This window comes from Neodiprion fabricii, chromosome 5, assembly GCF_021155785.1.
Source record: "Neodiprion fabricii isolate iyNeoFabr1 chromosome 5, iyNeoFabr1.1, whole genome shotgun sequence".
Classification (NCBI taxonomy): Eukaryota; Metazoa; Arthropoda; class Insecta; order Hymenoptera; family Diprionidae; genus Neodiprion; species Neodiprion fabricii.
The window spans coordinates 26505863-26530152 of NC_060243.1; the positions used below are offsets into that span (position 1 = coordinate 26505863).

A 24290-nucleotide genomic window follows, 5' to 3' on the forward strand; every position below is an offset into this window, starting at 1 on the left:
TCAAGTTGCATCGATGGCAGTACGACAGTAAGGAAAGAGATAGGCGATCGCCTTCGGACGACTAGATATGGCGTATAACCCGTTATAGATTCCGCGCTTAGTATAAAGATAACCTGTCAGCGATATCATGAGCTCGCCGCACATCGTATCAGAAAGGCGCGGACGATTATTACGATGAAATTCGACACGAATGTGAGACAGGTAAATTCTGACAGTAGGGGATCACCTCGAGAGGCTTCAAGAATAGGTATATAAGTTACCCTGCAACTGCGACATGCATTAAGCTACCGCAGCTGTGCGCAGCTGGCTGACTTTATGGATCGAGACGATTTCCGCGTGTCGCTTTATACGAATGCGTGCAAAAACGCGTCTCATCTCGCGATTCGATTATCCTCCTACCAGACCTTTCATTTCGCGTCTCGAACGCAGGAAATGACAGAAAAATTTAATCGAACGGGTGAGACGGATTTCTTCGACGTGTAACCGTGAATCCGGCATGTTGACGAAAAACGTTGCCGCCCATGCAGTTGGGGGGAAACTTGTGTACGACATGCACGACACCTAGGGGTGCACAATGGGGCTGGAAGTTCTTCGGTGTATCGATGTGGGATAATCCTGTCCGATTTTTACGGCATCCAGATATTTTCTCCTCTCCTCTCCTCTCCTCGTTTCGCTCTGGGTTCTCTAATTCCGCGTGTATGTTCCCCGCTAATACCGGCCTTCCTGCTCGAGGTTGTTGTTCGGGTAGGTACACCCTGCATCTATGGGCGAAGTAAGGGCGAAGGCAGAACTCGGCGGGTAGGTATATACGCTTGCAGCGTTGTAATACTCTCGCAGTCTACCATCACGAGCGTAGGGTAACAATATGGGTGATGTGTCCGCGTGGACTAATGCCTGGTGCCATTATTATTGAACGGTGTACTAATGGGGTGTGATCCTCTTCCTCTCGTCGCGCAACAGTCCCGTCATGAGAATTTAATGGTTTATGCAGCCTCCCCGCGTTCCATCCCTTCGGGGCAAAAAAAACGTTCATGTTTTTGTTTTCAAATTTTTCCGACACACGCAGTGACAAACGTGGGGCAACGATGCGCTAAGTGATAAACATTTGAATCACGGATCACGGCTTCAGTTTCGTGTGGATTTAGGTTGTACGTACATTCTTTAATCGTGCCAACGATGGAAAATTATCGAAAACTTTACTCATCCCAAAATCTGAGAATCGCTGGTTGTAAATTGGGGTCAAAGTCGCGAGGTGGAGTGAAATTTTCACCGACGGCAGCCATGTTGCGATTCTTTTTGCGTCAACGTATTAATTCTTCTTTTTAGAATTCAACCAACTGTAAATAGTTTTGAAATCCTTCTCGGAACTCTGATCACGCTGGGGACAATCGTATGACGATTCACCTTTTTCTCCATTTTTTTTTATCGAGTCGGGACGAAGCCGGGGGTTGAAAATAATTGCTGCCGAAGCAGAACGCATGGGGGTGCTGGTTTTGGTTTGAGATTTGGGAAGAGTGGCGCCAAGGAAGTCCTCCTTTGCGGCGAGGTGTTTACTCAGGAGTTGACGGGACGCGGTGCGCGGCAGAGATGGTGAAATTTGAGGTTCGTCCCGTTACTCGAGCAAGCGGCGCTGCAGGGAGGACGGAATCTTTCCGCCTCCAACCCGAGGCAGGCTCTTCCTCGGAGGATGACGAGGCGCATCTGGGCTGGCGCCATCTCGATTTGTTTGTTTTACTTCGCGGCGAACCACGCGGGATGGGCCAGTCAAACGCCCTACGCCGCACTAGACGAGCTTTTCCAATACACTTTCGTTCCCTTTTCTACCACTATATCACCACCGCGTCTACCTACCACTGAAACGCGAACGGATTCGGGGGTTAATGAGGTCGTTAGCGGACGTTTAACCCCACGGCTGACTCAATCTTAACGTCCGACAACAAGGAGATGCAGCTTCTTTGACAGACGCATCTGTTATCCCTGAAGACTAAAATATCACTTACTTCCGGCTATGTAGACGTCGCGGGCGAAAATATTCAAACATTATGCGGCGTGTGAAACACGACGCGGAAATTCGCTCTGCAAATTATTTTCACCATGTATTTATTTTCAAAATTTAGCATCGATTTCCTTGGTTCTTGTTTTATACTGAGACAAGTTTTTAGTTCCGGTTACCGCTCGGTCCTTAACTATTTTCGTTTTTTACCACAATCGACAAAATATAGTTCTAGGTAGATAATGAAAATTAGTTTTATAGCCGTTACCGGAAAGTCTAGTATCCGTTACTATTCTTTCTCATTACGATCACTGTTGCTATATTTTCTTGCAACTGCTGCGAAAATTTAAAGCTTGTGCAAGAATAAATTGACGTTGAAGCCTTGTTTGACTAAAAAAGTAGAGTAAACCTCACAAACTGATTTTGCGTTGCGATTACCAAAAAAAAGGATCGACGATAGCGCAAAATGGTTAGGCGTACCTCGTTTTTCGTAATTCCAACAATATTCATACAGTTTTTTTTAACGATACCTGTTTTACTGAATTTTTCTAGTTACTGTACCAAATGAAATTTTTCTCAGTGTACCGTCGTAAGGCAAAAATCTCATCGAACGTGTCTGACGGTATTTCGATCAAGGTTTCTTACAACAATCGTTGACGGGCATTGATCACAGTTTGTCGTGCATTATTACTATCGCTATTTTTCCTCTTTTCCATCCGGCGAATATTCTTCTCTTTTTTAAAAACGCTTACCGGTACAGCAAGCGGATGAAATTTCACGTCGGGGTGAGCGTTGGTTGTTAATTCGCGCGTCGGGTTAACGCAACAATATAGTACATAACGTCATCGTTCAAACGGATCGTTAGCCAATTATCGAGTCATTTGCACTGCCGTGAATTGTTGGCAGAATATGTACTCGCTCCGCATCCCTGTGCTCGAGCAGTATATTGTACTTGAATTTCGCGAATTATTCACTACGGTGAGCATATTTTACGCTCCCCCGATTCCGTTCCCAATCCCACCGCAGCTCTATACCCTGCATATGCGTCCAAATATATCCCTCGGATTTATCAGATTTACAACGGTCTCTCTCTTCTCCCTCTCGACGAAGTAAAAATCGACGAATTATCGTCAATGTTGTCTAATGCCGAATAATTCGTTGATAAATTATTTCGGAAAAAACCGCACGCGTTGCCGATTCGCAACAAGGTTTCCAAGTCTCCTTAATTGCAATTTGTTATTCTTTGTTTCCTTTGTTTTCCTCCCACCTCTTTCTACCCGAAATTATCCCCCTGATACTCCCTCATCTCTAGCAAGTCTCGTTCTGACGGGTGAAAAGAGGCGACCGTACCTAAGCCCGAATGCACTTTCACATCGGAGGCGGATTCTGTGTTCGGCCGAGGCTGTTATTGCTGTCTCAGGGACGTCACGCGTCAGTCCGAGACGCGCGTCGCGACGCCTTCAGCGCGCCGCAGGAAGCACCGGGAACTCGATATCGCAAGCAAGGAGGAGCCGATGCGACCGCCACGCTATTAGCCGCACGGCTCCAAGGTGTTTGTTGTTACGACTTCTGACAAACGACGAAACCCCGCCGTCCCGACACCCTCGCAAACCGTTTTCCCATCGATTCTTAATGGTCCTTCGAAGTGCGCCGCTTCCTTCCCTCCTAATCGACCTCGGTTTATTTTTACTCACCGATTCAGCTGCGGTTTTTCACCTCCACCCGTTGTATTCGACCGATTCACACTCTTCGTTTTCACAATCACGATCAGCCGGTGTCTTTCAGAGTACGGAGGGCTGGTTTAGGGGTGTACCCGTCTCGGTCGTCGAGCTGACATCGAACCCTGCGATCACTTTCCTCGAGCGAATCGCTCTTGGTCAATTTTCACTCACGCCTGACCCATAGACAGGAATTCGACAATGAAGCAACAGCCAATGCCCGTTACGCCGCCGGTTTTCCCCACACCGATTTCCAGCTTTCGTACCTCCTCGATGGTTTGTATACCCCGTGTCACGAGGCTGTCCTTCTTATTCTTATTCTTATTCCCCTGCTTACTCTTCGTCACTTCATTTCAAGCAAGACTTCGACGACTTCGTTGTGTTCGGATTCCTTTGACGTCAAAAGGAATATCGACATTACACGATATACGTATTTTGCGTTCCCCTGAATTCTCGTATATACTCCGATTCCGTCGTGGCTATATTTGTATACCTACGGCTGGAATGATCGATACGAAACGCGGCGATGATGCGGAGTCAATTTTTAAACAACATTACACTCCGTCTAACTCGCGGCTTACATTTTCAATCGCCCGCTCTCCAGCTTCTTTGAAGTTTCATTGTACAATTCGGCTACTGTTACGCTTTGCCGTTTCAAAGATCTTCCTGAAAAATATCCTCGTAATACTTACGCGCGTCGAACTGGTTCAATTAACGTGAATTTCTGATATTCGCGATAGCGCCGGAACGGTCTACTTCCGTTTCTAATACAGTTTACAACAAACGCCATTACACTCATGCAGGCTTATTGCAAATTATCACATACCTGCGCAGTAATGCCTATAACAACTTGGCAAATGTCATTGGGAATTCCGAAACGTTTGTCGCACGAAGACAGACCCTCCACTTACACTTCCCATAAGTCGAGTACTTACAGTAATCGATCGTAGTATCATTTTACAAACAATCTCACCGACTTCCTCACCGGAAATTGGCAATTAACCTCCACCTCCCCCCGAAAACCGCTAGGACTAACTAATTACATTGCGACTAGAAATTAACCGTCGCTAAAAATTCTCGCGTCTCGTCGCACCGAATCGCCAATCGGTCTTTGAATTAACCGTAGACTTGAAGAAATGAAAAAACCAACAAACAAAGAAAAAAAAAACCAGTTCTCACGATCACGCAAATCGTATCTTTGCGAATAATATACTGTTTTTAGCGATGAAAGGCAAGAAAATTTTTCAAGTCTCGATTATAATTCCGTACCAACAAGAAACTCGCCGATGATTTTGTCATCCGAGAAAATTGAGGGAACCAAACTGTTTCCGGACTTAAGTTGTGGGATTGTTTAAATTCGCAAAATTCGGCGAAAATTGTACACCGGATGTTTACGTACAAGAGTGCTAAGTGCGTGAAGGTCAGAAAAGATTTTCGATAATATCTGGAACGCGCCTATTTCGAGGTGTGCCGGATTGTCCGAAAATCCTCTGAAAATCTGTTGAACGGTAAAGGTCTTAGTCAAGTAAAGTAGGTCCTCTACTTACTAGGGTTGTACGTTTTGGCGAAGAAGCTGACCAGCGTCGATGAGGGTTCGGCTAATTCTCACCTGGTTTACCGGTTTCCTGATCCGATGCCTTGTTGCCCCTGGATATTTGCAGCGACCGAAAAAGCTGTACAAACCTGGTCATCGGTAGTAAAATTCGTACGATGCGATTTAAATCGACGCGTTCGGATCTCGACGTTAAGCAGCTTATCTCCGAAGGCGTAGACCTTTTGTCGAGAATAGGGTACAGCTATACCTAGATCAGTTAACATCCTGGTATTAACGTTTCAACGTGCATATTACCTTCTTGCACGGCTTTGTACAGCTCCTTAATCACATAATGTTCGACATTGTCAGTATATTTTACTGCTGTGCCCGTATTTGTACCGCTGCAGCGGTCCAAAATCGCTCATTCACAATCGCCTGTCGTCACTAATTACACGAATTTACACCTCGGTCTCAGTGCAAGGTATTAAGGTTGGTATGCCTGCGTCTATGCGTGTTTGTCAAGCTAATGCAGGTATATAAAATTTATACCTTCTTCATTGCTCTGGTACTCCTCCGTTTCTTCTCTATTATTTTCTATTACGAACCTTCTACGTTACATATTTGATGATGGACGTTACTTCGGTTCTTACACAACGGAAATTTTATAGGTGAAAATACATTAAACTTGGCGTTTGTGTACTTATTTTTGTTTATTTTTTTTTCATCCGTTATTTCTTTCTCTTTGCCAATGAATGGAAAGTAGAGGTTGGAATTTGATTTTCGAAAATTTGTAAATGGAAAGCAAAGTCGCAATTGATCACAAGCGGTTATATCACGTGAATTGTAAAATTCATCCGGGTTATCACAATTTTCAAACCTGTTATGGAATAGTTCGGTATTTTCTTGTCTCTCGAATTTTCGAAACCCTAAATTGTCGAACCGTAACATTACGAGCATTAATCTCAACTTTTTTTTTTTTAATCGATTCTCCCGCATATTCTGCGTTGCGATATTTAACGAAAATCGAGATTTTCACTCAACAACTGTGAAGTGAAAAATTGTTTAGTCGGATTGAGGAAAATTACAGTCGACGTATAAATGAAGTGAATTGATTGCGCGGGGCTATCGGTGAAATATTTAGTAGCTATTACATAATACAATATACGTTCTATAAATTCACGTTATATTAATTTTGTTTCAATAAACGTTGACTGCTTCAATTCATTATCTTCCCGTTCATCTGACGAAATACAAATTTTTTTTTTCTTTCCTCGGTAAAATATTTCGTCGACTGCGACCGGCAAAATTAAAATCGATTTCTTTGCGGTCGGGAGAAAATTCTCCGCACAATAAAAGTGAACGATTCTTCATTCGATAAAATTATAACGCAAGAAAATATTTCACTAAATCGAGTAAATTTCAATCGTTTATTATTTCTTCAAAAGATGCAAATTTTTATACAAACGCATACGCGACGTTCCCATTTAATACGCGAAGTGTCGAGGTACGTACAAACTAGCGGTAGACCGCAAACCTTTCCAACGAGGGTGTTTTAACCCGGCATAAATTCATACGTTACACCCATGAAGAGCGCGTTGATGCGTTCACGTAATCCTGGAGCAAGAGCAGGATCAGGATCGGGAAGGTGCGCACATGCACAGTCGGTCTCGTACCTACTTAGCGATAGCATCGCTTGTACGTACGTACTGGGGTTGGTTATATTTTCGTTATTATTCATTTAGGCACACCCCGCATGCAACGGACCCCGGGATTACACGCCTCAACTAAACTCCGTACATCCATTCCCGTATGTTCGTGTCTCCGACGCCTTATCGCTAATCTCTGCGATACCGATAATTGTTATTACTGTAATATAATAACATAATCCTTGACGACGTTGACGGCTTTTACTTTTACCTTGTTGTCTTTTATTCGACTACCGTAACTTTGTAAATAATTTCAACTATTTAGGTACTGTACGATCCACAATTTCTTATTTTATTTTTTTTTTGTTTTGCTTCAAACTATCGAGACCATCGTTATTTTCCACGTATGGTTTGTATTATGAAGTCCGTTATTTCGAGGGAGGCGTATGTATTAATTTTGTGCGATCGAAGTAGAATTTTTTAAGCTAGAACTTTGGTGATTGAAACGGTTTAAAAAATGAAACGAAATTTCGAGACTGATGATTCGTTCGAGCAAAATGAAATATTTACACAACCGTGTAAGATGTAAGAAGAAATGTAAAATGATTCCTTGATGGAAAACATTTGGTGACGAGATTTTCGATTAAATCGTCACGGTCGTTATAAAATTGAATTTCAAGATCATTGCCTGATCAGCAATGAATGGCGCTGGGCTGTTGCCTGTATTATGAGTAGACAAGGACCTAGTACCGTATTTTGTGTATCGGTGTAGAGCAGAAGCAGAAGCAGCAGCAGCCAGTGTGAAGCCGCAAGCCACAAGCGCATAATAGTTCTTTTTCCGGAGCATTGGCTATCGCCAAATTGGCTCCAATGAAATATCGTATTACAGACATCCAATATCTCTGGCTCCAGCTCGGTGTATAGCAAAGTAGTCTATAATATTCCATTCAGTGCGATCGCTATAATAAAGATACTATACATGAGCCTTTGACCGCTATGTACTTTTCCATATACCTGTATATACACATGTATTATATACGTATAATATTCGCCTCGACGTTGAACCTCTATGGGGGTAGCTATAGTTGGGTATGGGTGTGTTTTATACCTCGTGCTGTAACTCAATAGCCTTCCGATGGAAAGATCATGGTCCCGGTACAAAGGCTGATCGCCGCATCACATGCGATCAAGAAACACGTCAGAATCTCTGACGAGGCATTAAAACTGGCCCTCAAATTCGTAAAACTCAATTTATACGTACATATAAATATAATTTTGTCTAGTGGTTACGTTCATATACCCGAGATATTTTTTTACGATTATTTACACGGTTAAAAACATACTTTTTCACCTCCTCAACTTGCTAGAGAAAAAACTCTCCGCTGCAAGTTTTTTTTTTTTCAAAATATCAACTTTTACTTTACATCAACGGTTATTTGTTGTTCTCTTTGAAAAAATTTTCATTCGTTGATTTGATTTCTTGTAACAATTTTCTTCTTTTCTTCTTTCCATCCATTGTATGAAAGAAAACTCGGGGGCAACTCTTGACAATAACCCTTTCTCATGTGATTCTTTTCATTCCTTTTTTCGGACGTGAGCACGTATTATGAAAGCACGTATCTTTTCATTTTTCATACATACAACATCATTGGGGAGTAATGAAGCGTATTATATCTGCCCAACGGTGGTTACTTATTTATTATCTACAATGTACAGAATTAATAAGCTGCTATCATTCAATATCAAGTGGCTCACTCGGTGGAATTATTTATAGCGTGAAAAGAAAGCAAGAGAATCCGATGCTTTTAATTCATCGAATACCATTTTTAACAGAAGGGTTAAAAGTCTATGCGTAAAATTATTTTTTATCCTTCTACAAAATATTCTTCTACAATTCGTTTAATATAATAATAATAATAATGATCTTTTTTTCCATCGATCAGTTTCATTTTCGGAATAAAAAATTGAACTTCATTGCCCAAGAGAGTGATAAAGAATAAGAGGAAAAGATATATTGACGTCTCACAACTCAACAACGGTTAGGGAAAAAGATATGGAAAAGATACATGTGCAACTAACGTTTTTGATAAATTTCCACAGTGGTAAATATTGTTTTTCCCGTATAAACTGATACACGGTAATATATTACACTTAAATAATTGTTTGACTATTCATAATCGCGTTTTTTAATTAACCTCGAAGATAAAGCGTATCAACACATTGGAAAGAATGACTTTTAACCCCGTTACGAGTGATAATAAAATCGCTTTGGGCGTCCCGCGATTCTCGTTCCAGCCCTCCTCGTCGGTTCGCGCCTGTCGGTCGGCAGCCGGTGACACAGGGTGCCTCTAAGGGTAGTCGGTAATGTCGCTGTGCTGGAGGATCTTGTCCTCGGCCTCGGACTTCGCGATCATAATCCTGTAAGATACTGTGACTGCGCGTCTGAATCCCCTCGGGCCGAAGCCCTCCCTGACGATGAAATAAATTGCCGCGCCAATGCCGGCGAGTAAAGGAAATCCAAGCGCTATCCAGAGAGCGAGGTAATGCTTGTAGTAGCTGCAGTCGTACTGATCGCTGTCGAGCGCTTCGAAAAGGAGTTTCTCTCGCATCTCGGGGGGCGACTTGCACCTGAAATGATGCGTGAAAAATTGGCGGTTCTGAAAAATTAGCCGACTAATCCTCGTCCTCACCTCATTTCGTTCGAGTAATTCCTCGTCGAATTAACCAAAACTATCCACTGCGTTCCGCAGTCGCATTGCCATGGGTTCAGCTGCAGGTCGAGGTCCGATACGCGCTGCATCACCGGCAGTAGTTCACCACCCGCTCTGACGATCGAACAGTTTCTTACGGAGAGCCGGTGCAGTTGCGGCAGCAGGTCTTCGCTGGGTGGCTGGACCGCGAGGCTGGTCAAATTGGGGCAGTTATCCGCCGATAAAACGGTGAGGTTCCTTAGGTTCGCGAGGTCAGTCAGGTTCAGGCACTCGAATCTAGGCATGTCGTTCATCCTCAGGATCCTCAGATGCGACACGGCGATTTGACCCAGACTGATTATGTTCGTTCGCGATATGTCCAGGACTTGTATAGCGGTCGGTAACTCAGGCAACTGCTTGATAGGGTTCGAGCTCAGGCTGAGATGCCTTAGACTTACCAACGGAGTAAACAAACCCGCGGGAAAATATGAACACGAGACGTTGGTCAGGTCGAGATCAACCAGCGAAACAAGATTTTTGAACGCATCTTTGTCTATGTTGTTATTTAGCGGGTTTTCGTTGAGTTTGAGCACGTGTAGCGCCTGGAAAACGGAAACGGCGACAGTTAGCCCGTATCTAATTAATTTTCAAATTTGTTCATACCGAACCTTCATGTGCTCGAATGTCCAATGCGTGATATGCTGCAGGACGTTGTAGGAAAGGTCGAGCACTTGCAGTTTTGATATTTGTGTGGTCAGCGCGGTGTCGTTTAGATACGGCAATTTGTTGTGGCTGACGTTTAGACTGGCTAGATTGTTCTCGGTATTACATTTGAAAAAGAAACGCTGCAGGTTGTTCTGCGAGAGGTCCAAGATCTCAAGCTTATCCAGGTACGCCGCACAGTCGGAAAAACTGTCGAAGAAATTACCCCGCAGGTTGAGCTCCGTTGCCTTTTCAACCCGGCTCGATACCGACCCGTTGCTGTCCCTGAAGAACTTCTCCTTGGTCAAACCGCTCCATGACAAGTCCAGCTGTAAGGAACCAGATTAATAAAAACGTATAAAAGCGACCGACAAACTGTTTGCGGTGAATAAGAATCGATGGACGAAAACCAGGAAATAATCAAACCTTGTCCGCCGCTACCGCGAAATGCGCAACCGTCAGAACGAAAATAATGTTAACCCACATGTCGAAGTTTAGCGAAAGTAATTACTGGCGATGGTTCCACAAGTGCGAGAAATCCGCGTAGAAGTTGCAGCTCTCACTGAAACTGCACTAATGAGAAAAGTGGTGCTGCTAAGTCGTTGGTCGGTAGGCCAGCACGGATGGCGAAAGGTCAATGCCGAAAGGCTAATGCACCATTTTTTTTTATCTCCAGATAACAATGGAATATTGTAGTCAATGATGGATTATACCTAATCTACGAATCCTTGTTTTTTCTTTTACAAAAGGTGCGTTTATGTATAGAATTTCACATGACTCCAAGCTTATTGTTGTTTTTTTTCAATTTTAATTTGTTTTTTTTCCCTCCATTCTGTTTCTACGTCATTAATCTCAAACTACTTCACTGTATGAACTATTCTTAGTTCGCGTTAACCTATCCACACTATATGAACACAACCAAAAATTCCGGTAATGGCAGAAACTATTGAAAATATTAATCGATGGAATCCAAAATCCCTTTTCGATTTATAAATAGTATTCAATCAGCTTCTTTGTGGCTGACGTGCCCAATGCACTCTGCATTGCAAGACTGACGCTGCTGCAGCCGCATATGATGCGGCAGTAGTCGGAAAAAGACAAAAGAAATGAAAAAGAAAATAGTAAGTCAATGGAAACAAGCTGGCGATAAGCGATAGGTATCGCTAATACTATCGCATGACGCTGATAACGACAATTATTTGTAAGTATAATTTATGTGCACGTAACTATGTGCATATAATTATAACACTATATTCGCGTCTAACAGTGCATGCGGATGCACGCGTATAACGCGGGGAAAAGATTTGTCGAGTTTACCACATGTGTGGAGAAAGAAATCATTTTTTGATCCAAACAAATGCTTTTCGATTTAACAGAAAAGTGTTCAAAACAATAACCTGTGTTATTAATTTTAAGTGAAACCAGCTTTATTAACTGTATTTGATAACAATGTCTGGTAAATTAATTAAATTTATTTTTGTGCGTTACTAAGTTGCAATTTACAAATTAACGATTATCCAATAGTTTTTCAATTTTTGAGAACGGTTTATTATTCGCTGAGTAGAATATCTTTATCGGTCTTGCAAATGTCAGAAAAATTTCAAATTCGGATGTTATACGTATACACGTATAGCGTGAATTGAAAAGATCGCATGCATTTAAGCCGCAGGATTGTTAACGAGTGAATACATTTATGCAAACAGCATTCTAATTAATAATAATGTATGAATCACTGGAACTTGCATTCAGAGAAATTTTATCGCTCAGCTCGTCTTTATCTGCACAACGCCTCCGTCGAGGAGTTTTATGTATTTATATCCGTGGCTACAACACTCGCAGAGTTCATTCTAAGAAGTCGAATTATCGCATGTCTACAGATATAAGCGCGCGTGTATGCAGAACGCATGCAGAATTTAGATTATAATCATGCGCTTACTTCCGCCAATTTGATTCTCCGTTATTGATACTCGTCTCTGCTGCGGTTACTTCAATTGCCATCAGGGACGAATATTCAGCCTCGTGGATATTCGAGAATAATCACACCTTATTACACAGCTAACTGAATCTAATTGCACTTCTATATGTGTACGAGGAACCATGTTTGCAAGATTTGTATTGTTTTTTTCATGGATACGATTTTTATCTCTTATTGTGACAGGATGTATATACACTTTATCCACTATGTTGAAAATAATTACATTGTTTACTCGTTATTGATTTCGTGCTTTATTTATACTGGCGTGATAATGGCGATAGAAGTTTGCATATTTTTTCAATTCAGCAACAAAATATATTGACAAAGTGCGGTATTTATGTTTCCATTATTTTCGAGCGATTGGAAAGTGAAAAATAATAAGCTGTGGATAATAGAGTCGTCTTGGGTTTAATAGATTTTGGGTTCATTACACAAATCCATCAACCTTTCAGCAAATATTCTTATAAATGTAATTTTAGTATGTATATTACAATTAGGTTTGATTAAAGGAATTATTTCTATACAATGCTAAATCATTTTTTCGGTGTTTGAAGAGTGTCGGTCGCTTTGAAGACGAGAGGATTCGACACTCGGAAAATACTCGGCAACATTGTGGCCAAGGTTCCGAAAACTTCCTCGGACATTCCCTGCAATATAATATGTTTCATTCAGTTTTGTGAATATCCCCAATTTCGCTATAAAAAAAATTCATCAGGAAGTGCTGTGAACAACAGATTTAAAACTCGCTTAAACTTTCTCACCTTCGGTACCAAGAATTGTAAGTTCTTCAATTCGGCACCTCCCCAAGACGCCATTTCGATCATGAAACCCTTGACACATTTGAAAACCAGCTCTGCTCGTTTTGTACACCAAGCCACAGTCATGTCCTAATTGGAGAAAAAGTTCGAATTGCCACATTTTTTTCGTGATCAAGACTTAACATAATAAATCGAACATATCAGAAATGAGTAATTCGCATTTTACCCCAGACATTTCGTGGACTAATAGGACTGGTATGGTCAGAGTAGTGACGTCGTTGCTGCAGGCAGTTTTCAGTATGTTCCTTAGACCTAAGATCGCCGGGTGCCGGGAGTTAATTTCTCCTGAAATTGTCACGTTCATTTTAGCCCATTTTTGCGGCGGTGAACCACAATACTGGTTTATTTCCTCACCTGATCTTAAGGAGTCCTGAACCACCATATGAAATATTACGTGAACCTGAGCTAGGTTTGAATGCCGTGTTATAAAAACGTCTCCAATTTGCAGACTCTTACTTCCAGTTGATTTCTTCGCCTAGAACCAAAACGATAAGGAAATTAAGAGAAATTCATGTGAAACACTTGTCGACCTATGACCGTGTACCGGCATGCTGAATTCACCTGGGGATCGCTTCCTTCCCTTTGGTGAGCCTGTCTCCATGTCACAACATCCTTGACATCATCGCGAAGTTTTTCAAGCTGTTCATCAAAAGACGGGAAGTGAAATTCCGTGGTCATTTGACATATTGAGCAGAGTTCTGTAAGGCAACGATTAATTACGACTACGTATAGATTCGTCGTATCATGCAATCAACGCATAAAAATTTGACCAGACCTTTAGTTATCCCCGAATAACTGGCTACGTGATTGTCGGTCAAAAGTACGAGACCACAGAGGTCGTTCGAATAGAGACCGAGGGCAGTCTGGAGTCTCTGCGGGGTGGGGTCCATTCTGAAGTAGAAAAGGTAGGAGGATGAACATCAACGAAGGAACTAAAGCAGACAAGCTAGAAGGTCCAAATTTCACCCCACACACCCCGAGTCCCCGTGTTTAGTTTTGCAAAAGTCGAACACATCCCCCGTCATGATTCGTATGTTGTGCATCTGCTTCATCTGGGAACCAAGGTGTATCGTGAAGCTCTCTTCTAGCTGCGGGAAATCCGCGGCTCCTTTGTCGTTCCTATCGCCAAAGTCTCCGAGGGTCGCGCGGAGCGGTGGCATCTGCACGATCGGGGAGTTTCTGCGGGATCAGAAGAAAAATCAAAGAAGGTGAAACTAAGATCAGCTATACGGTTACTGGCGGACTACCCACACTGGTGTCGGTAGCATGCTGGTCTGTTGCTCTTCCAGCAGCCGCATGATCCAGTTTCGGTACTGCCTCCGCTGCTCAAGCTTCAGCGCGTCTACCCTGGAGCCCCAGTGGCCTTGAAGTAGACTCTGCTCCTCGAAGTGCCTTCCAAGCATCTCATTTATCGATCTTTCCGTCGATCCGGCTTCCAACGTCTCCACGGCTACCTTGACCTCGTCGGTTTGTCTGAAAAGTGTTGTTTACAACAGGGTGGTTTCAGGGTCTTGATCAAGATATTGAAGTAACCTATGTCACAGGGGTCACGGCATTAGGAGAAAGTTGACACCCGATTTCATAAATTCGCAAGCCGTGGAGTGAATTCAAATGACATCAAGTGACTTCAAATGAATTCACTTGATTTTCCGAGAAGTACACACAAGCCTTCAAGCATGGTCAACCCCTCGTGACAGGGAAAGCGATACCAACTTTTGCGTCAACTTCTCAAACTCCGTGTCCCTCATCCGAACAACCTCGGTCACCGCTCTGCCAAACTCGTGTTCAGCCTGAAGAATCGTTTCGAGAGAGGGCGAGTGTACGAGTCTGTGATAGGCAGCAGCGAACAGTTCCTCGTCGGTCGTCCCAATGGGTTCGGCATAGGCAGTCGTCTTTTCTTTGTACAGTTTTTCCCAATTTTTGATCACCTCGTCTACGTCGAGGTCACCAGATTGCGCCGCTTTTATGAGGCGCTCCGACCTGTCGTCGTGGAATTCAAGAGTCCACCGTTTCACCGCGATCTCGAGAGCCTTCTGAAGGTCGTCCTCAACGTAGCAGGGCAGCTTGAAAGCGGAAATTAATCGGTGAGTAAGCTCCTTGATACATCCATCGTGTGGGATCTTCAGAGGAATCTCAAGCTCGTAGTCCTGACCCGTGGTGCAAGTCGGGAATTTGAATTTGAACACGTGCTCGATCCGTTCCTCGCCCATCTTCCTAATCTCCCTTCCCTTTCAAATTTCCCGCTTTATTCAGAACCTTCTCGCCATCTGTGCGCAGTAGCTGAAAGTTTCAGATCAAGGCGCAAGGTTTCCAAATATTTGATCCAGTTTCGCGGTCATGCAGACGAACATTCAGTGTCTTTTTACTGTCGACGTTTGTAAAGCGGAAAATCCTCTGTCTTCGTTTTCTGCAATAAAAAATATACTCAGTCAATACGTGCATAACCAGTTGCACGATCAAGCATCAGATGACGCTACGTGATGGAAAAACCACTGGCTGACTCGAACTCCAGAGCGAATAACTGACTTAGAAATAACTAACAGTCAACACTAACATTGCACGGTTTCTGAGCACTTTACAGCTCGATAACCACTTTTAATTCTTACCAGATACTTATTTTTTGCACGAAATACGATCCCTCGCGTTTGCACACCTTTCTCACTTCCTACTGTTTGCCACCCCCTGTTTACACTAGTTGACAGTTTTGGTCAAAGTCTTTTCAGTATTTCAGGGTACTTCATGAATTTCACCCAAGTTGCAGGAGCCACCTAGTCGAGGCTTTGTAAAGCAGGCCTACGCAAGTTTAGATTTTTTCTTTCATCTTACAGAACAATTCGAGAGTAAAATAACGGAAAATTCTTTTGAAAATTCGTGAAAAAGGAAATCGAGCGTTTATTTGACTAGTGAAAAAATTTTTCACTGCAGAAATATTGTCAGGAAAGAAAATTATGGTTTGTTGCTAACGACAAACGGTTAGACGGTTGCTCTTGTGATTACAAATTGGAATGAAACTATAGGGCAACAATTTTTTTGAACTTTCGAAACGAAGGTGATCTTGAACTTATTTCGAACTGTTTCCTCTCTGAAGCGATAAAATGGCGTCAAACTTAGAGAGAATCAATAGTTTTTCACGCATTTTTGAGAATCAATAGAGATTCTCACATGTGTGGCCACTGTGAAATGTCAAGAAATTAATTCTCGTTCTTAATTTCAAACACACCTGTATCTTGCTGCCTCGTCTTGCCGTTGCTGGTCTCACGACGGAATCTGTGGTGGTACAACAACCTTGGCAATTTAGCTTCCATCAAACTTCAGACGGTTCCGCGAATCGATACTCGACAGTTGAGGCTCAACCACAGCCATTTGCCAACGTCACTTCGTTTCTCGATTTCTTGCGTGTGTTGTTTAATCTTAATCTTGGATACACTGCTCAATTTGCCGGCCGGTTTAAATTATCTTCTTGTCTTCAAGGAATCGAATTGTACGGTTGAACCGTCGGAACTTTCGTCATGATGACCGAGGAGATGGACGGTAATATAATCGAGCTCACGGATGCCGAGGCTGAACTTTACGATAGACAGATTCGACTCTGGGGTCTCGAATCTCAGAAACGGTAAGTTAACTTAACCTAACCTATTCACCATAACCTCAAATCACATGTTCAATTAACAGACCGAAAGCAGTTTTCTGTGGCTTCGAAATTAAATCGTCGATTTATTCTTGTTGCACTCGTCCATTTATTTGTTCGTTGGTCAATATCTTGCTATTGTTTTCTTGATCAAGATTAGAAATGAAAAAAATTCTGTCCTGATTCTTCCGTGACATATTCGGTTTTTTCTTGTTCTAATTGTCCAGTTTAATTGATTACATTTTTCACTATTGAAAACGACTTAAATAATATTCCTGAAGCTTAAACATGTTAAAATATTCGACTCTCTTGTTTCCAACATTGCAGATTGAGGGCAGCGAAGATTCTGCTCATCGGTTTAAACGGATTCGGGGCAGAAGTAGCCAAAAACATAATTTTGGCAGGTGTCAAGTCAATAACATTCCTAGACAACAGAGAACTGTCACAGCTCGACTTATGTGCGCAGTTCTTGGCGCCGAAAAATGCTATTGGAAAAAATGTAAGCTACATCGATCAGTTCGTAAAAAACATTCAATAAACTGAACGTAAATAAAATGTTTCAGCGAGCCGAGGCATCACTGGAAAGAGCGCAGACCCTGAATCCGATGGTGGAAGTGGCCGTAGACACAGAGAGTGTTGATGACAAGCCCGATAAGTTTTTTGAGAACTTTGACGTTGTGTGCGCGTCCGAATGCTCATTGACGCAGCTGAAACGGATAAATCGGGCCTGCCGTAAGAACGGGGTGAAATTCTTCGCTGGTGACGTCTGGGGTACTTTCGGATACACCTTTGCAGATCTGGGAAAGCATGACTTTGTCGAGTAGGTCCACGAGCAAAAAAATTTTATCTCACTGTTGTCTTGACTTTTTATTAAACTCCAAAATTTTCGGTTCACAGGGACGTCGTTCAGTCTAAAAAAATCCAGTCGTCCGAGGCGGGTGAGCCAGCGCTGGCTAAAGTAAAATTTGAAACTATTACGACGACTGTGAAAAAATCGATAACTTTTGTACCGTTCGAAAAGATACTCGATGCATGTGATTTGCCGCGAGATGGAGAGCCCTACTACTTGCTGCAGAGTGAGTGAAAATTTTGATTTTACTAACGATGATTGTTGTTTTCATTATTATCATTGTTTTCAATTTAGGACCATTGTTTTTCTTGCTCTATTCAAATTATGTGTTGTTTATGTTTCAAGTATTACTCAATTATCGAGAGAAACATGGACACGATCCTTTACCAAGCGAGCGAGATACCGACAGTTTGAAAAAGGAGGCTGCAGTCATCATCGACAAGTACAAACTCGGTGACAAAATTGATCATCTGATATGGTAAGTGTCGAAAGATTTCTTTGACATTGAAAACAAGTAACAATGTAATACAAAAGGTCAAAATTTTGCGGTAATATTTGAAGGTTATCAGTCTTAGATACGAATTCACTCAGAATTGATAATGCGTGGCTATCAAACTCAATGGCTTCAATTTCTGATGCAATAAAGTAGAAAAAAATGTCTTTACAATCCGTATGATTCATAGTGTCAACGATGTTTGACTTAAAAACAGGTAGATAAGGCTGTTGTTATTTTTCTTACGTAATTTTGCAAATTTCATCATATCGTGGCCAAGAATTGTGGTGAAAATGTTTTTTTTTCGTCTTCTCTCAACGTATTTGCAATGCTTGTTATTTTTCGTATAAACTCTTCTGATAACGTAAAATGTTTTTCCATCCAGTGAGAATCTCTACGCGCAAATAAGTCCGGTTTGCGCGATCGTCGGCGGGGTAATGGCACAGGAGATAATAAAAACCGTGTCGCAAAAACAATCGCCGCACAACAACCTCTTCCTTTTTAATCCCGATACGATGTGCGGTAAGATCCTATGCTTGGGTCAAAAATAATATTTTTCGTTTCATTTCATTCGTTATCTCGAATACTCACAACTTCGTTCCTCGTGAGTATCGTTCCAAAATCACACGCGGTGCGTTCTTTCTTTCATTTTAAATACAAATCCAACGAATTGAACGAGATAATTTTTCTATGACTACAGATTATTTTGTTTTAACTTTCGATACTCTTGTACTTTTCGCACAGTACAATATCGATATGTTCAAAGCGGTGAAACCTTTGCTGCCTGTACGTCAATTTCATTTCTCCTAGAATTAATATTCTACGAAGGCCGCGTGTGGGTAAGAAATTACCGATAATGGTAATAATATAAAAAAGTGGTGACAGTAATGATAATTGCAGTTAACGTTTAAGCAAAATATCGATGTATCTCAGTATATATTGCGTGCATATATTTTTTTACGTTGCAAAAAAAAAAAAAGAAAAACACTCGCGATTTTTCACATTTATATAAATATTAATTCAAGTCTTCATTTTATTCTTAGTTTTTAATTTCTCAGTAAAAATACGACAAAGTAAAACATAATTGAAGCCATTGTATAAAAAAAAAAAAAATAATACGGTAATACCAATTAATTTATTATGCCTCTTAAAATCCATTCCATGTTTTCCGTATCTTGAGATTCGTTTTTCATTTTTTTTTTTTTCTTGTTATGTAACAATTCATAGCAATATTGAAGATGTGCGTGAAGCGAAATCGAAGATTGTGGTACGTATAAAGAATAAAACATTGAAATGTGTATGAGGACAACAATATAATGACGATAATGAAACACATCACGTTCGGATTAATCAAATTTCCGTTAATAATCGTGGCGGTTCATCAATGGTCAAATTTCATATCTATCACTGGGAAAAATTGTACGCGTAACGATTTTAAAAATATGTAATGGTAACGATAAGTAAAATCGATGAAATACGCAGCGATATTAAGAATAACGAAAGCAATGAACAACTGTGGTATAATAGTGGCATGTAGTAGCATTATAGTAATAATGGTAATAATGGATAATAGAGTGAGCTGAAGGATAAAGAAAACAAGGAAACAATGTTATTCGGCAGTTTGCTTATACATCAGAAAACGGGAAACGGTATCAGGAATGCTTGCGTGCTGATCGGAGTTGCTCGTATTAGGGAGCGTATAAAAGGGAGCACAGGAAAGAAAGAAGGAAAAAAGAACGAAAAAAAAAAGAAACAAAAATCATTTCCGAACTTCGGACGAAGAAAGGAATGTAAGTAATAAATAATGAAAACAACCTGCCGATCGCATGGTTTGTATGCTTCGAGCAGGATTATATGTATGCATGTGCTGTAACCCACATATTCATACGTGCTGCAGGGTAAATTGATATATCTAGCATAGGTATACTGTATTACGTACCGGGTGTTCGGTAAAAAAAAAAAAAAAAAGAAAAAAAAACCGTGAACAGAAGCCAAAATATGTGAAGAGAAAATCTTTGAACTAAAATACCCCGTTGGAATGAATAAATTTGTAAGGAAAATATATCTTATCACGTTACAAATTTTATTTAGAAGTATTTCCGGGCACGGTTATTCATTACTTTTTTGAAGAGCTGGTGGAGGTGGCCCTTTCTTGATATCGAGACGCCCTGTATCTAAGGCATAAATACGTGTGCAATGACCTCCCTCCCCCATTAAACATGTCACGAATTACGAATTGGGTCACACAGCTAAGAGGGTAAAATTCTCGTCGCGTATCTTATTTTCCACGGTCGTTACGATACGAAGCGTTAAAAAAAAGAAGAAAATAAAGGATCGCAGGTAGTTGAGTATTTATATAATATATATGTACATACGTGTACGCATGAAAAGACTACATCGCACGAAATCGTCTTGTCGTTTCCTCTATCTATTATATTCCTGCCATTCATCGTTACTGATTCTTCCCTTCTTTTCTATTAGATATTTATTATCATATACATATTGTGAGCAAACATTGAGACGCGTTGGACAAGATAAAAAGAAACGTTCAGTGATTAGGTCGTTTAGGTTGAAGAAGCGCGTAACAAATTTTTACTCGCACAACGAATCTTCACGTGACCTGTGAAATGGACGACATTAAAATAGATACTAGAAAATTCTAGTAAAATGGGTGTCGTTACAGTAACAGTTTATATATATTCTTTGAATTACAGGATAATGTATCTTTTCGTACGATTACACCTGCTGTAATATAGACAAAAAATAATATAGAAAACATATTACGTTTTCGTTGCTGGTATATCACATGCCTTTTTTTCAATCGAATACGTATTTTTGAGTCGAATAAGGCCCTGAGAAAAAACTATTGTTGTACCAACGTCAAATTATCGCAACAGTTACTGCATAATATAGTTCGAGTGAACATAATCAAAAAGGATGTCAAATGCACATACAGAGTGGATTCCTAAAATTTAATGCCCATGCGCTATAATCCAAGACTGGTTGTTTGCCAGGGTGACCAACCGTCTCTAACCTAAAAAATATCCACAGTTGTCGGCATTGAGCACAACTGGCAGCGACAAGTGTCAAAATCTTTTACGTTACCTTTATGACGGTTAGTCACCCTGGCAAACAGTGGTTCTCGGATCATAGCGCGTGCGCATTAAATTTTAGCAGACGACGGCCCGTGCAGTCGATAGAAATTCGCTCCGTGTATCAGATTTATTTGTTATAGCTACAAAACTGATTTTCATTTTGTACTCTGAACTATATGTTTCGGTTGCGTTCGAAAATGAAAAAGAAATTTCGTTCGACACGTGATTGACCGCGCTTCGAGCCTCTTCACGACTGATGTGTATTCGACAATTTTCGCCGATTTGTCCCGAGTTAAATGGGACGTGAATCCTCGGCTCATGCTGCAACACAACGTGCAGCGTCAATATTGTAAAATATGTTATTTCCGAGGGGAGTCGTCGTTGCATTTCTTGGGGGGCTCGAGGCCCCGATTTCAGCCGCGAAGAGAGGATTATCGCAAAATTGGCGGGAATCGCGGTTGACTGGATGAGTCAGATCGTCCGGAGAGTTCGTACCCGAAGGTAATTTGGAAAACCGCGCTTTGTGGACGTTTCGTGTTCGGCTGGGTGGAAAATTTCCCCTCCGACCCTCGGGAAAAAAAAAAAAAAAACGAGAAAAAGATTCTAAACCGAGAATTGGAGAGAATTGAAAAATTGAAAATCTCCCTTCCTCCATACAACTTCTCTTGAATAGAATACGGCTACCCTTTATCGAGTTTCCGCTTGGCGTCTGTATACACTCGCATTGCTCAGAGGACAAATCGCTTCTGTACATTTCATCCTTCCATCCCCCCCTTCCCCGATCGGAGAGAAAAAGCCGAATGAGGAGAATAAATATTATCGGGGAAAATGAAAATTGTCGACGAAGAGAAGCCTGGATCTGTGTGATTCCGTAAATACAGGCCAAATTGTGAAAAGAAAAAAGAGAAAGAAAGGATCATTAACTAAGAAACACAATTTTTTTGTTCGGTGATTAAATTATATAACTTTATTTTTAATTCAAAATCATTTTTTATCCCTACGAAAATATAGCTACAGTCTATAAATAGAATTCATATTTCGTACGTGAAATTGACATTATATGTATCGTAACGAAGGCACCTTCTCACCCTTTATATTTAAACAAGGGAATGTTACAAATAGATAAATTATTTGGTTGCTGCTTTAACCATTATTATTGTAAAAACAGTCTTGGTTTAGACGTTAACTTGAGAGTACATATTACTTGAATATAGGATTTTGTAACGTATTTTCTCCGTTTCGCTACATTTACTTGATGATCGTGGATTCCCTTTATTTTCTTGTAACCCAAAGTTACAGTACGTGCGTATCGTGTAAAGAAAGTTTTTCATGCGATTCTTATCTCTGATTGACAAATACGTACGTAAATCTGTAATGGAAGAAAAGTCGTAGCCGTTGAATTTGTTAAAAACAACATAGAAAGACGTAGACTCGCAGTATCGATGTTGAGTATTTTGCCAACTCTATTCAAAACAGGTCAATTATTGTTCACCGACCAATCATTTTAAATTTAAAATAAGTTGTTTTAAGCCATCGATCATTCGATAAATCGTCCCGTCGATAAAGAAAAATCAATCAACATCGAGCTATGATTCGGAGTAGCTTGCAGGTTCAGGTATATTCCTGGTGACTCAGAATCGGGCGAAGAATAATTCAAGCCTCCCGAGGTAGGCAGGCACCTGTACATAAATACGTTTATTGTCCGTTTACACGTATAAGTAGAGCGACGTATTTCGCGTGCGGGTATGACGAGGTAAAAAACTCGGGAGGCTAAATCGATGCGACACGTGTACCCCGAGGAATTCCAGATCCATACCGAGATAATAAATTTTTATGCGTGGCTCACGTGTACGAATAGTGAATCAGACAAACCTAAATTATCCCGCGCTAACAAATTGTCTCTAATTTAATTTTCTGCCTATACCGTGTGACGTTATCCACGATCTCGTTGACGTTTCGTCGCTTAAAAGAACGCCAGAATCGGTCTTTATCGACTGGGCTAATTGTTTATTATTTTCGCTATTGTCGTAGCCTACGGATCATTGATTTGAAAATGCGATATCCTTCGTGCATCGCAGAATACAGGTGTCCAAAAATTGGCTTCGCTTTACGCAACGATAACGACAAGGAATTCGTTCCAGTTATTGAATTATTACCAATTGTGAGCATACATATTCTGCCCTTATTTTCGCATGCAACGAAAAAGTTTTTTTCATACTTTTTTTTTTGACATTACGCGCAAGCTTGCGCCGATTGCGGTATTTTTGATAATCGTAAAAAGGGTAAAATTTTACTCGGTCGGTAAATATTGACTATCGGCATCCTCTTAAGGGGGGAGGCAGTCACCTTTTTTCATTTAATTTTTAAGGTCACCAGAGCTGGTTCGTTGATCAAAGGACGATACTTTTCCGTGCATTTTCATTTCGGGATAACAAGAAATTGTTTATTGAGTATTTAACGTATTATCTTTTTCGAACTATCTAGATCTCTTTGAAAATATGGAAATAGAAAATATAAATAATATAATGAACTGAAGCTATCGAATTTTCAAAATTGTGAATAATATAGCAGATTCCAACGATTCCGCTTATAATGACGTAGAAAAGTGCAGACTCGTCGAGAAGTTTGTAACCCGCTGAAGGGTTGATAACTTGAACAATTATACACCAGTTTTAAAAATTTCAAAGCAGAAAATAAAGGTAAAACTATTATCTTTGAACCGTATGATCGTCAATTATTTACAAGCTTTCCATTATTAATAGCCGTTATTTAAACTTGACTCAATAATCAAGCGTGGAAGGTCATTAAATAACTTTAACATCTTTGTTATACTTGAAAAAAAAAAGATAAAAAATTAACATTCTTAAAAAGGTGGCGTCAATAATTTTATGTGAGACAATATCACACGGGGCAATCGTCACTTTTATAAACAGCAGTGTAACAATTCGTTTATCCTGTGAGTGGTTTGGAATTTAATTTACTTGTGTGTCTGAGAGTGCGTCAGAAATGCCGCTGTTGTTGAAAATTGCGACCGCATGGAAGTGTGCAGTTGAGTATTTGAAAAATAAAAAATTCATTTTTTTTCTTCACACGCCGAGCATGCGGTGGATATAAACGTCGCGTTTCTAGCCTCTCAAGTGTCTCAGGC

The 24290-nt window shown here is 40.9% G+C and overlaps 3 protein-coding genes across 5 annotated transcripts in view; 1 reads left to right on the top strand and 2 right to left on the bottom strand.

Moving 5' to 3' along the window:
- The window catches only part of LOC124183474 (SUMO-activating enzyme subunit 1), a 34269-nt gene extending 14186 nt beyond the window's left edge, over positions 1-20083 (top strand). The window contains exons 2-7 of one of the 2 annotated variants that reach the window (XM_046572018.1): positions 16548-16689; positions 17032-17203; positions 17268-17524; positions 17602-17780; positions 17900-18032; positions 18433-20083. In XM_046572018.1, the coding sequence (XP_046427974.1) occupies positions 16586-16689; positions 17032-17203; positions 17268-17524; positions 17602-17780; positions 17900-18032; positions 18433-18598 (1011 nt within the window). In that variant the 5' untranslated portion in view covers positions 16548-16585 and the 3' untranslated portion in view covers positions 18599-20083. Of the gene's footprint in view, positions 1-16453; positions 16690-17031; positions 17204-17267; positions 17525-17601; positions 17781-17899; positions 18033-18432 lie in introns of those variants that run through there. The other variant, XM_046572016.1, reaches the window with a different exon arrangement.
- On the bottom strand, positions 8565-11325 carry LOC124183471 (leucine-rich repeat neuronal protein 1-like). Its single transcript, XM_046572013.1, has 4 exons — positions 10710-11325; positions 10250-10612; positions 9582-10183; positions 8565-9519 (listed from the first exon to the last, which is right to left on the bottom strand). Exons 1-4 carry the CDS (start codon positions 10767-10769, stop codon positions 9240-9242), a joined length of 1305 nt encoding a protein of 434 aa, XP_046427969.1. The 5' UTR covers positions 10770-11325; the 3' UTR covers positions 8565-9239.
- LOC124183468 (protein C12orf4 homolog) lies at positions 12648-16424 on the bottom strand. Of its 2 annotated transcripts, XM_046572003.1 has the most exons (11): positions 16297-16424; positions 15683-15869; positions 14790-15483; positions 14328-14549; positions 14052-14255; positions 13852-13967; positions 13638-13774; positions 13431-13551; positions 13243-13361; positions 13020-13145; positions 12648-12905 (listed from the first exon to the last, which is right to left on the bottom strand). In XM_046572003.1, the coding sequence occupies exons 3-11, from the start codon at positions 15284-15286 to the stop codon at positions 12792-12794; spliced, it is 1656 nt and encodes a 551-aa protein (XP_046427959.1). In that variant the 5' UTR covers positions 15287-15483; positions 15683-15869; positions 16297-16424; the 3' UTR covers positions 12648-12791. The 2 variants fall into 2 exon arrangements, with proteins under 2 accessions (XP_046427959.1, XP_046427960.1); XM_046572004.1 differs by lacking the exon at positions 15683-15869 and having other exon boundaries at positions 16297-16393.
- Positions 20084-24290: the final 4207 nt, after the last annotated feature.